The 11,579-nt window shown below is 44.0% G+C and overlaps 2 protein-coding genes across 3 annotated transcripts; one reads left to right on the forward strand and one right to left on the reverse strand.

The window, feature by feature from the left end:
* The first annotated feature begins 1,289 nt into the window (after window positions 1-1,289).
* entpd1 (ectonucleoside triphosphate diphosphohydrolase 1) lies at window positions 1,290-8,101 on the forward strand. Of its 2 annotated transcripts, none has more exons than XM_089015777.1 (10): window positions 1,290-1,426; window positions 3,942-4,069; window positions 4,514-4,631; window positions 4,794-4,944; window positions 5,343-5,502; window positions 5,598-5,801; window positions 5,898-6,155; window positions 6,505-6,618; window positions 6,701-6,838; window positions 7,332-8,101. In XM_089015777.1, exons 1-10 carry the CDS (start codon window positions 1,411-1,413, stop codon window positions 7,536-7,538), a joined length of 1,494 nt encoding a protein of 497 aa, XP_088871903.1. In that variant the 5' UTR covers window positions 1,290-1,410; the 3' UTR covers window positions 7,539-8,101. The 2 variants fall into 2 exon arrangements, with proteins under 2 accessions (XP_088871903.1, XP_088871904.1); XM_089015778.1 differs by lacking the exon at window positions 1,290-1,426 and adding an exon at window positions 3,190-3,295.
* Window positions 8,102-8,104: 3 nt separating this feature from the next.
* Window positions 8,105-10,956, reverse strand: LOC148887660 (potassium channel subfamily K member 1-like). Its single transcript, XM_089015779.1, has 3 exons — window positions 10,592-10,956; window positions 8,935-9,339; window positions 8,105-8,847 (listed from the first exon to the last, which is right to left on the reverse strand). Exons 1-3 carry the CDS (start codon window positions 10,929-10,931, stop codon window positions 8,585-8,587), a joined length of 1,008 nt encoding a protein of 335 aa, XP_088871905.1. The 5' UTR covers window positions 10,932-10,956; the 3' UTR covers window positions 8,105-8,584.
* Window positions 10,957-11,579: the final 623 nt, after the last annotated feature.

An 11,579-nucleotide genomic window follows, 5' to 3' on the forward strand; every position in this document is an offset into this window, starting at 1 on the left:
TAAACATATTTAGCTTGATTTTATTTCTTTTGAACGTCGCTAAAAAAATCCCTTTTTTTTTCAGAATTTTGAGTTAAAGGTGTCACTCATTAAATCTGCCTTGCAACCAGTGAAGCCGTCAAGTCTTTGCAGAAAACAGCCGCTCCCATTTGTACCATATTGCAAATTTTTGGCGGGTGCGCACGCAGCGGTAAGATCGCTTTGACATTATAACGCCATCAAACCCTCCCTCAAATATTTGGATTGTCAATGGGGGGAAAACAAATTATGTAAAACGCCTCAAGGGAAATTTGTCTAGTCCGTGGCTCACAAAAAAAAATGAATCCCAAATGTTCTCTCTTTGTTGAGTTTGGGCTAAACCGGCCAAACGTCATCAAAAGTACGACTGCATCGATTGCGTTGACGGAGGGAGAAATTGACAATTTGCTCTCCCGGTGTACCCTAAAATTTCCATTTACTAATTAGCTATGGCACTGCCCCACCATTGTATTCATGCACAAACAAACCTGGAACAACACACACACACACACACACACTCCCTTGAGTTCCCGCGGACTTTGATATGGCCGTGGACTCAAGGTTTACCCATTGCACTGGAATTTAGTTACGTAACAACCCCCCCTGCGCCCACCCTGTCTCCCACTTACATTTTCAATGGCCGCCGTTCGCTATCCAGGTTTTGTTATCACTGTGTGTGTGCGTGTGCGTGTGTGTGTGTGTGTGTGTGTGTGTGTGTGTGTGTGTGTGTGTGTGTGTGTGTGTGTGTGTGTGTGTGTGTGTGTGTGTGTGTGTGTGTACCAAGGCACTGAAAGGCATTGTGTGTGTTTGTATGTTTGTGTCTGTGTTTGTGTATGTGTGTGTGTGTTTCGAACTCATTTGAATTGGAACGAACCACCAGCGAACTGAATCCACATCTACAACTGTACTCCAAATTGTGAGATCAGCATTAGCATTAGCAAAAGATGCTCCATAACTAGCCATGTCATCGCAATTATAGCCTCTGCAAAAAAAAATGTCCTAAAATCACATTTTTATGAGTTTCATAAATAGATTTTTGTCATGTTTGAAATTGGGTTCCCACGGGGCAAATCTTTCACACACCTAGTCCCCACTATGTTGCAAAAATGTGTACTAGTGTGTGAATGTGTGTTTGTCGGAAAGTTAAGGAAATGAAGGTGGTGATAAAGGTGGAGGGTGAGTCTGAGGAAGAAGGAGGGGAGGGGGTTTGAGCAGCAAGTGCGTATGAGTGTGTGTGTGTGTGTGTGTGTGTGTGTGTGGTGTGTGTGTGAGAGAAAGACAGTGAGAGAGAGGAAGAGGAAGTCAGAGAGAGAGAGAGAGAGAGAGAGAGAGAGAGAGTAGCTTTAAAAGAGAAAGAGAAGGGCATAGACGTACAATTGTGCCGCTGCTGAGATGTCTGCACAAAGGGGTGAGTGCGCTGATAACACAAGCATCACACACGCACACACAAGTAGGTCTGTGTGCAAACAGGTGTGTGTGTGCATGAGACTGTGTGTGTGTGTGTGTTTGTGCATGTTATAGTTAATGAGCAGCTTGTGTCAATTCAATGAGATAATTAATTGTATCACCGTTTCGGGTGTTTTTGTGCTTGTGTGTTAGCGGCCAACGTGTTATTTTGTACATGCTATGTGATGGAGGTGGGCAGGGGTGTCATATTTTCTATAAAAAATATATATATATATATATATATATATATATGCCGATTTAGCATCAGTCGTTCAGAAATGCTGACACCCGAGGGAACTTTTTTTTTGGGGTGTTCGAGAAGTGCAACTGCACACTCAGCGCAGTAGATGGCAGTGGCGCTCTTATAAGTGTGCGCATAAATCTTTTTTTCATTGTTATTTTTTATTATTGTTTTTGCACATTGGCTTATATATCATTTTCTTTAATGTTAGCTTCACAAGGTATTTTTTTTTTTATTGTTGCAGAGGAAAGTTGTTGTGACACTCTGGCTCTTCTCGCTTCCTCTTTCTTTTTTCCTTCTTGTCAATGTCAAACTTCCTCTTACGTCCGAATTGGATATATTCAAAATAGACACATTTTGATGTAGTTATGTTTTTATTCCCACCACCGCCATCCCTTGAAAAAAAAATGTTAAACAAAGTTAGTTTCAACAAGGTCACATGACGCCAATTCCGAGCAGCAAGCATCACTCCCACACTATAAAACTGGTGATGAATGCAAACGCACATAACAAAAGGACAGATATGCTAAAATATAGATCTTATGTTAACATTGTTTCCAGATTTTATCGAAAATGATCTCCGTACATTGAGTTGAAATGCATTATGCAATATTCATGAATAATAAATGACTTTTGTACATTACCGATCATCCAAATAGGAAGATTCGCTCTTGCTGCCATTTATGAATTTATTCAAGAATTGAAAATATGACATAGAGCTCCATTCTCTAATTAGCTTCGGTTTTGTTTTTTTTTTGCATGCGTGGGTGGCGATAAAGCGCTGGTCAGACCTCTAACAATGTTTTCCCCTTCCACAAGGGGGCAGCATTTCCCTTTTTTCCATGTTAGCACTCTGTTCTCGCTGTAGCTGTTGTTAATGCACTATATAAACCAATATGTATGTATCGCATTGTATTTTTGGCAGCCATCCTTATTTCAAGCTCATATAACTACAGACCCATTTAATTAACTATTTTTTCTGATGAAATAACAGAGTCAACCAAGGTTTCCTATGCTGAATTGAATGTTTATGTAGTCCTAAAATTCAATATTTTGTGGGTCCTGGAATTCGAGTGACAATGATAAAAACCCTGGCACTGGAGTGGACACATTTTTTGGCAGTGAATGAGTTAACATCTTTTTTTTTTTTGCACCCGCCCTTTTTTAAATGCATCCTGGATGTGCTGGAGGGGGGGCTGGCACGAAAAAAAAAATATAGGGAAAAATAAAAGAGCGCTTTAGTTAATGGTTCCATCAATTTTGCAGGCCAGTCACACACACACACACACACACACACACACACACACACACAAAGACACAGGCAGGGGATCCCGATCCGTCACAGTGATGACATCATCTGGGTGCTCAACAAGAGCCAAACAGGGGAGTCCCCCGCTTCCTCCGCGCCTACACGGCCGCTCTTATTGGTTGGCTGGGGGGTGAAAGTGTCGCCATGGAAACCTCGAGGAAGGCGCCGAGTTGTTCATTCCAAACTCACACACACACATAAATTGGCCACTTGTCATGGTGGAGGGCTCTTCTTTGCGTTTCTTTCGCTTTTCTTTCACTCAACTGGAGTCGACAACGCAGGTAAGGACGCGACACTTTCTCCTTTTCTTATTTCTTTCCCACCTTGCGCAAACAGCACGCCGCCTTCGATACGTATTTAAGTGTGTATTTTCCCCATCAGTAAACAGTCGGAAAGCCCTAAACACACGAGAAAGACGAGGAAATCCGCCCGGTTTCTTGGGATAGTAAAGAAATAGAGCAGGCGTAACCCTTTTCTGTTCATGTTTAACAACCATCCGTCAACTGAACATCCTCGCTTAAGAATGTACTGGCATTTATTCGGGACCCCAAAAAATAAATAATTTGGTTTGTTCAAAGCAAAAATCCCATAATTGAAATATAATACTGCATTATATAATATGTAAAAAAAATGGTGGGATTTCGTATACATGGCTTCACTTCAAACGCTCTCAGTGGCGCAACCCCCTAAATTAAATCCTGTCAAATTCTTATGAAGGCGATGCACATCTCGAAATAATCACTTGAGTGCAGTTTTGTCTGTCTTCTTGCTCTGTATGGTGCCTCAACTCCCAAAATTTCAACGCACAAGCAGGCGCATCTGCGCGCAAGCTGCTTTAGTGCTAGTGTTAATGCTAACCGTCTTTACCCTCTGACCTTTGCTTTCTACCCGTCTGGTGATTAATCCCACTACTAACCCCACCCACAGACATGAAAGAGAAGAACCCGTGGCACAAGTCCGGGGTGGTGATTGTGGGGGTGATTGCCGTGGTCGCCGTGGTCGCCCTGGTGGTCGTCTTGGTGCTGCAGAACACTCCTCTGCCACAAAAGTACAAGGTAAGATGAATAGTTCATACAGGGTGAAATATTTTGTTGAACGCATGGTATCCTCTTCAACTTGAAAAAAAAATCAGCGCGTGTCCGTTAATACCCTTCACTTCCTGTCCTTTTTCTGGCGAGTGAATCACCTGGCTATCAGGTTGCTAAGGAGAGTGTCTGGTTTACTTGCAAAAACAACTTCAGACTATTAATTTGCATGTAAAAACAAAAATAAAAAAAGAGAAAGAGAGAGACAAAGCGCTAACGGCTGATGATGTCATGGCTTGACAATCACATCTGGTCTTCATGAGCAACTCCAAAGCCGTTAAAGTAAACACTTCCAGTTGCACTAAACTGTTTAACTGCATGTCTGCAAACGCTCAATGAATCATTTGTCACGCTTCAAAGTATCACTGCAAACCCCCACCTACCCACCCCCTGTTTTTTTTTTTCCTCAAACAGTACGGGATCGTACTAGACGCCGGTTCATCGCACACGACTCTCTTCATTTACCAATGGCCCGCCGAGAAGGACAACGACACTGGGCGTGCCGAGCAGAAACACTCGTGCGATGTCAAGGGTACGCCGAGGCACTCGTTAGGCTAATTCTATTTATTTATAGCCGCCCCATTGGTAATTCCGGTCAATTTTAAAGTAAAAAAAAATGACTAGCATACCAGAGTGGTTCTACCAGTGCAATGATTGAACTTGGCGAACTAAAACGAAAACTTTTTTGGGGTAGGTTTGGGTATTTCCAGTTATGCAGGGAAGCCGTGGAAGGCCGGCCAGGCCTTGAGGGAGTGCATGCGGGAGGCCGAGGTACAAATTCCCCAGAAGCGTCACGCCCAGACACCCCTATACTTGGGAGCCACCGCCGGGATGAGATTGCTCGAGTAAGGAATGTCCATTTTGCTTCAAAAAAAAGCTACACTGTAGACATCATTGAATAGATGGAGAGAAAAAAAGTGTGTGGGCACCTGAACCACCAGGGGGCAGTATTATGTATAGACATACTGCATGTCGATCTAAAAAAGAAAAGCAGAATGTGGGCTGTTGTAATAAAAAGCTATGTTTCTCGAGAGGATAAAGAAGATATACCACTGAGTATCTTTATATTGCGTGTCTACTTATGTTGCTACCACTTTAGGGTAAATGGAAGTTGAGTGGTACAGGAAGTACAGTAGCACCTATGCTCGTTTCGTTATCAATTTTTGCGGTGTATGTGTTAGCTTTAAGCTAGCTCATTGCCACCTAAGGATGCAAGCTAATGCCATAGCTTGTTTCCGTGTAGAATTCAAAACAGCTCGGCATCTGACGAGGTATTCCGGGCCGTGTCGGAGACCCTGCAGACCTTCCCGTTCTCCTACCAGGGCGCCAGGATCCTCAGCGGCCAGGAAGAGGGCGCCTTCGGATGGGTCACAGTCAACTACTTGGACGACCGGCTTAAACAGGTTCTGACGCAAGTCCAGTTAGTTTTTGTAGCGAAAAACGAATAGAAAAAAAAACTAGATCTGGCTTTGATCCTTCTGTGTGTGAACCACGGCAGGGCCTGAAGACAACAGGGGCCCTGGATCTCGGCGGGGCGTCCACTCAGATCAGCTTTGTGTCCAAAATGTTTGACGGCACCGAGTCGCCGGGCAACTCGGTGACCTTCCGGCTATACGGAAACGACTACAACCTTTACACGCATAGCTTCCTGTGTTACGGGAAGGATCAGGCCCTCAAAATGGCCCTGGCGTACCAAACGCAGGTAGACGCCCTTTCAGCTCCTGATTTATTTTGTTTTATCTTTCATGAAGGTGATTTTTCTTTTCCCGTTTCCATTGTTTTCCTCGTTCTCCCCCAGGCAGGTCCCTCAGCCATAAAGGACCCGTGCTACCACCCTGAATACTTCGAAACCAAAGAGTACTCAAAGCTTTATGATAGCCCCTGCGTGTCGGACAGGAAGCCTCAGGGAGCACCCGCGTTTTTCCAGCATACGGGAATAGGAAACTTCCAACAATGTCAGGACGTAGTCCGGACCCTCTTCAACACCAGCCATTGCAAATATAGCCAGTGCTCCTTCAACGGGGTCTACCAGCCGCCCGTGCAGGGGATTTTTGGGGTAAGCAAGCGTTGCAGACAAGCAGAAAATTTGTAAACGGCAATAGAAAAACTGCTAGAAATCTACAAAATGTTCCATGTGAGTTTTATTTGGCTGACAAATGGTTTTAAATTTGCCTGTGAAATTTATTGGGAATCGTTAGCATGTTATTTAACACTGTCTAGGTCCTGAGGATACAAAGCAGCCCCAGAGCACAGTTGACATCCATTTTATCCATTTTTTTACGTCTCTTTGATGTATTATTTTTTTTGCAGAGATGTTAGCAAACATGCTAAAAATTTAGTACAGGGTCATTATCGCAGTGCATCTCATTTTTGATATTCTGCCGGTGTCTTGCGTGTGTCGGTAGGCATTCTCAGCTTACTACTACTCCATGAACTTCTTCAACCTCACCGACACGTCCATCCCTCTGGACACGGTCAAGGAAAGGGTAGCACATTTTTGCGCCACACCCTGGCCGCAGGTTAGAAAGATACCATATAAACTGTCTGTGTTCGTATATAAGTGTGTATGTATTTTGTGTAAACACACATTTTTACACACAGGTGAAGCTGCAGAATCCAAGCATCAAATTGAAGTATTTGATGGAGTACTGCTTTACCGGTACCTACTTACTCACGCTGCTGACGGATGGATACAACTTCACTTCTGAAACCTACTCCAACATCAAATTCATACACAAGGTACGTTGCCCTTATTCTCCTCTTGGATAAAAATGTCTCTTCCCTGCAAATACAGCTTTACCTTTTAGTCAGTGCGAGCTTCCTGCTGCTCTTTGTCTCGTCACAGGTCAAAAATGTTCCAACTGTGACATTCCTTTACTTATTACTACTTTACCCTATGCCACAATCTCCAAATGGCTGTAATGCTAAATTTTCTTGCAGTACCCTTGAAGAAAATATATCACGTATGAATCCAGAATCACACACCACAATGTAATTTTTTTCTGCCCCATTCATTCCATTATCGTGATGCCCATAGTCTCCTGTTGGATAAAATGTATCCCAGCCCAAAATAACCAAAAAATGTCCAATCTCCATTTTTGCAACAGCGCCCCGATTTTGTGCCTCAGGATAAAATGTTTGTTGACTTTAGTGGGGTAAAAAAAATAAAGAATTAAGAGAGCATTTTAAAAAACATGCTAACGAGCTCACTGAGGCACCGTCTGCTTCCCAGATCAAAGGAAGCGACGCGGGCTGGACTTTAGGCTACATGCTCAACCTGACCAACATGATTCCAGCTGAGGCTCCGGACAAACCGCCGCTGCCCCACGCCGGCTACGTGGTCATTGTCACTGTGGTCATCATCTTACTAGTGATTCTCCTCTTGTTCATCATGCACGCTGTCAGGCCGAGCTGCTTCAAGCGGACGCACATCGTATAACCAAAAGCGCTTAAAAGGACTACACATGAACTTATATGTTAATATATGGCTGTACAAATTAAATAGCCTGTTGTTTATCCACACATTGATTGCTAAAAAAGTATTTTAATGATTATTTTACATGTAATGCACAAAACGGCATATCTGGCTATGTTTTGAGCGGGTTTAGTGAGTTGTACAGGATACAAAAGTTAATAACTTCAAGGGCGCGCTCAATTTCATTTCGTAAACTAGTTTTTTTTTGTGGTAAACAAAACAAAGGGTTATTTTTGAAGGATCTGGATATGCATCGATTGTTCTGCATTACCTCGTTGAAAGCGTAGAAATGTCGCCGTCTTGTGGCCACATTTATATTGCACACGAAAAACGATTGCAAAGAAAAACGCCTTTCTTTGCAAAAATGTCAGTTTTGTATTGACGTTCCAATTTTTACTGACTACCTCTTCTACAAACTTGGCTGTAAAACTGACTTCAGTGATTGGAATCTTTTGTTTTGATAAGTGACATTTTTCAGGAAAAGATCTTGCACTTTTTTTCTGACTAAAGTAGAGGCGTTAACACCGTGACATAGTAAGTCTGCATTTTTTATTATTATTATTATTATTCTCGCTTTGCTTTTCAGTAACTCATGCGCAATGTTTCGTAACAGAGGTGTGCTGGCGATGGAGTAACACTCGGTCACATTTTTGACGGTTAAATGAAGTGACGTCAGGCTACAACGTGCAGGTAGTGTCTTAGCGCACTTGCAGTCGACCCCCATTTTGACAGGAAGTGGAAACTTAGCAGCCCTTCCTTGGCATTCACGCCCGAGCTCTTATCAGGAGGGAAAATTCTGGGGCGGGGGATGTGTGAATCACAGTACTTTTCCAACACTTTATCAGATTTGGGAAAAGCATTTCCTTAGCCTGCTAGCTTAAACCAACCGTCCATTCCCACGTCATAAGACCACATCGCCATGAATCCGCGCCAACAAAAAAAAATCAACTTCCGCCGGTCTCTCATCGACTCCGCCCACTACGCAGCAGCTGACCATTTTCCATATGGCGCTAGTGGATTGTCCCGTTGACACTGGGCGCCCGCACGTACGGTCTGCCACCGTCCCGCGCGGCGTCGGCGTGCTGCGAAATAGACGGGATGACGCTTTCGGATGCCTCGGCGACGTGTTCCCGCTCGATGATGTTAGCCGTCTCGGCGTCCAGCTCGCGAAGGTCGTCCCGGTAGAAGCGCTGGCGTAGTCGCCTCATCTGCGGCAGCTCCACACACGTCTCCATCAGCACCAGAATGCATACCAGACCCATCAGTAGGTATACTGAAATGCACAGAAATTGACCTTTGACCTGACAAAATGCACCAAAACAGCCCCCAAAAAGACGTTTTTGTTCACGCAAGGCCTTACAAGTGATGACCAGCTTGTAGAGCTGCCGGTTAGGGTTGTCCTCCGTACTGTGAGTCTCTCCCGGAACGTAATCTCCGAGCCCGATGGTGGTCAAGGAGATGAAACAGAAGTAAAGCGACTCCAGAAAATTCCACTCCGGTTCCACGGTGAAGAAGATCCACGCCGGGATGATGAGGACCACGATGGCCACCGCCGCGGAGAGAACGGCGGCGTGGGCGGCGGCGAATTTGGCTTTGGACACGGCCCAGCGGCGAGGGAAGTGGGCGAGGGGACGGTGGGTGACCACCACCATGATCCTCTGCACCACGGCGGACAGGAAGAAGAGGGTCAAGGGGATTCCCACCACTGAGTAGATGATGCAGAAGGCCTTCCCTTCGTCCGACAGAGGAACCGTGTGGCCGTAACCTAGACACAAATGAGTGCGAATGAGTTGAAAGGAACTTGTGTGGTTAATTGCTGAGATATGTCACACGTCACACCAGAGAAGCATTCAAGAAAACGGCTTTGACCTTTCATTGACTTGGAGATCATTTGAAAGACAGCACGTTGCGCTTTGCGAGTGTCTTTGTCTCAAAAAACGTGTTTCTTTGTCAAAAAAGAAGAGAAAAAGGTAACACGCCCATGCTCAAATGGCAATATACCAACGGCTTTTCTCATAAGGCGTGACACCAAAAATGTCATTGTATGAATTGATCATCTTCAACTCCGCCATTTTTCTTTCCTGGCTCAAAATGGACCCCTAATCATTGGTCAAATATTTTTGAGTATTTTATAGTATTTGGAGATACACGAGATGTGAGACAATCTGTTTTCGTCAGTGGATGCTATCGCTTCGTGTTTGCTTTCAACATTTAGCTTGTAGTAGACGTGCACATTCCACCATGACGTCTGTGATCCACTGCTGAGAAGGAGGCTTTGATCCTCTCCTTTTTCATCTAGAACTGCTTCGTGTCACAAAGAGGGTACAGCAAGTGCTGAAGAATGAATGACTCTGTGTCTTTGTGTTGTTATATTATTTATGTCACTTTTTTTTGTTCTTTTGACTTCAAGATGGAGTGGCTGCCTTTCCAGCAGCTCTTGTGTTTTGTATTTTGTTTTTCTACTTCTTTCTTTCCTTTCCTCTTCCTTTCATAACTTTGAAGTTTCATAACTTTGAGTTTTGAAAGGCGCTTACAAATAAAATGTAGTATTATTATTTAAATTACCTTCATCGTTAGACTTTTTTAAAGATAAATCACTATTTAACTCATTCACTGACATTCATGAATTTTTGCGGGAATTGAAAATATGACATCGAGTGTCATTTCCGAATTACGTAGTTCGTACAGTATTGCATTTTATTTTGGACAGCTGCCCTCATTTCAAGCTCATATAACTCCAGACCCATATGATTTAGGAATTAACTCTTTTTTTCTGATGAAAGAAGAGAGTCTAATTTTTCTTACTCTGTATTGAATGTTTATGTAGTCCTAAAATTCAATATTCTAAGGGTCCTGCAATTTGAGTGAAAATGACAAAAACCCTGGCACTGGAATGGACACATTTTTGCACTTCTTCTGGCAGTGAACGAGTTAAGATAAATGACTATTTAATAGCCTCTGATGGCTCTGGCCGTTTTGTGTCCATGAGAGTCCCCCTCCCCCTTTGAGTCTCTCACCCGTGGTGGTCAGCACAGTGCTGGTGAAGAAAAGCGAGGACATAAAGTCCCAGTTGCGACGGCTGCTGCTTTTGCCCAGAACCGACACTCCGTAGTTGTTTGCCTCCAGTGCTTGCGCCAGGAGCCGGCGGAGACTGTCATCCGACACGCACGTATTGTTGGCCAGGAAGTCGCGGCGACTCGCCTCCAGCTGATCGCGGAGTTGGACCTCGTAAGGCAACTCCACGGCGGAGAAGATGCCGGCGCCGACCAGCAGGTAAACGGCGTAGGCGACCACCAGAAGAGCAAAGTTCAGCCCCGGCCGGTGGTCCTCGGCGAAGCGAGCGCAGGCGCTCCCCATGGCGTGGAAATGGACAAGAAATGTACTGCGGAAATAAAACCGGGGGGGGGGGGGGGGGGGGGGAAGAGCAAGCGACAATAGAGCCTTCTTCCTGGTTCATGACATCACCAAGGAGAAAGAGGTGACGCCACTTACCTGGACAGGTGCAGATTTTTTTTCCCCCTTTTGACTGCAATCAAACACGTTTTTTTATTATTCCTATATAACTTTTATTATAACTTTAGTTTGTGAATTTTGGTTTTGTGAGTTTTGGTTTCAGTCATCACATGGGGATACCAGCAACCTTCTGGAACCGGTTTAACTCGATTTTTTTTTTAAATCACAACATTGGACAGACAGACGGGGCACTTTATTGGGTGCTTGCACATCCCAAACTAATAAATTTCTCGCTTCTTTATTTTGTTCACGCCATAAAACATCTTTTTTCAGTCATTAAAACAAATCGTGCACAATAAACTATCGCCCACTGTGGGTTTCCCCTCCTCAAGAAAACAATCAAAAGTTGTGCTTTGTCTCCACCGTGTGGCTATAACTAATACCGACCCCTTTTCAAAATAACCAATACAAATTCCGTGTTCATAATTCGGAAAATAGTACACCAGTCAACTTTAAATAAACAGAGCATAATGACATCCAAATGACAGTCAC

This window comes from Hippocampus bargibanti, linkage group LG15, assembly GCF_051943395.1.
Source record: "Hippocampus bargibanti isolate YZ-2025 linkage group LG15, ASM5194339v1, whole genome shotgun sequence".
NCBI classification, from domain to species: domain Eukaryota; kingdom Metazoa; phylum Chordata; class Actinopteri; order Syngnathiformes; family Syngnathidae; genus Hippocampus; species Hippocampus bargibanti.

Bases quoted from the DNA above. Each gene is read 5' to 3' on its own strand.
- LOC148887660 (XM_089015779.1), bottom strand. From the start codon at position 10,931: ATGGGGAGCGCCTGCGCTCGCTTCGCCGAGGACCACCGGCCGGGGCTG. The intron at 9,340-10,591 runs GTGAGAGACTCA...ATTTGTGTCTAG, and splicing joins CACTGTGCTGACCACCACGG to GTTACGGCCACACGGTTCCT. The intron at 8,848-8,934 runs GTAAGGCCTTGC...TGTGCATTTCAG, and splicing joins CTACAAGCTGGTCATCACTT to TATACCTACTGATGGGTCTG.
- entpd1 (XM_089015777.1), top strand. The intron at 4,945-5,342 runs GTAAGGAATGTC...GTTTCCGTGTAG, and splicing joins GCCGGGATGAGATTGCTCGA to AATTCAAAACAGCTCGGCAT. The intron at 6,156-6,504 runs GTAAGCAAGCGT...GTGTGTCGGTAG, and splicing joins CCGTGCAGGGGATTTTTGGG to GCATTCTCAGCTTACTACTA.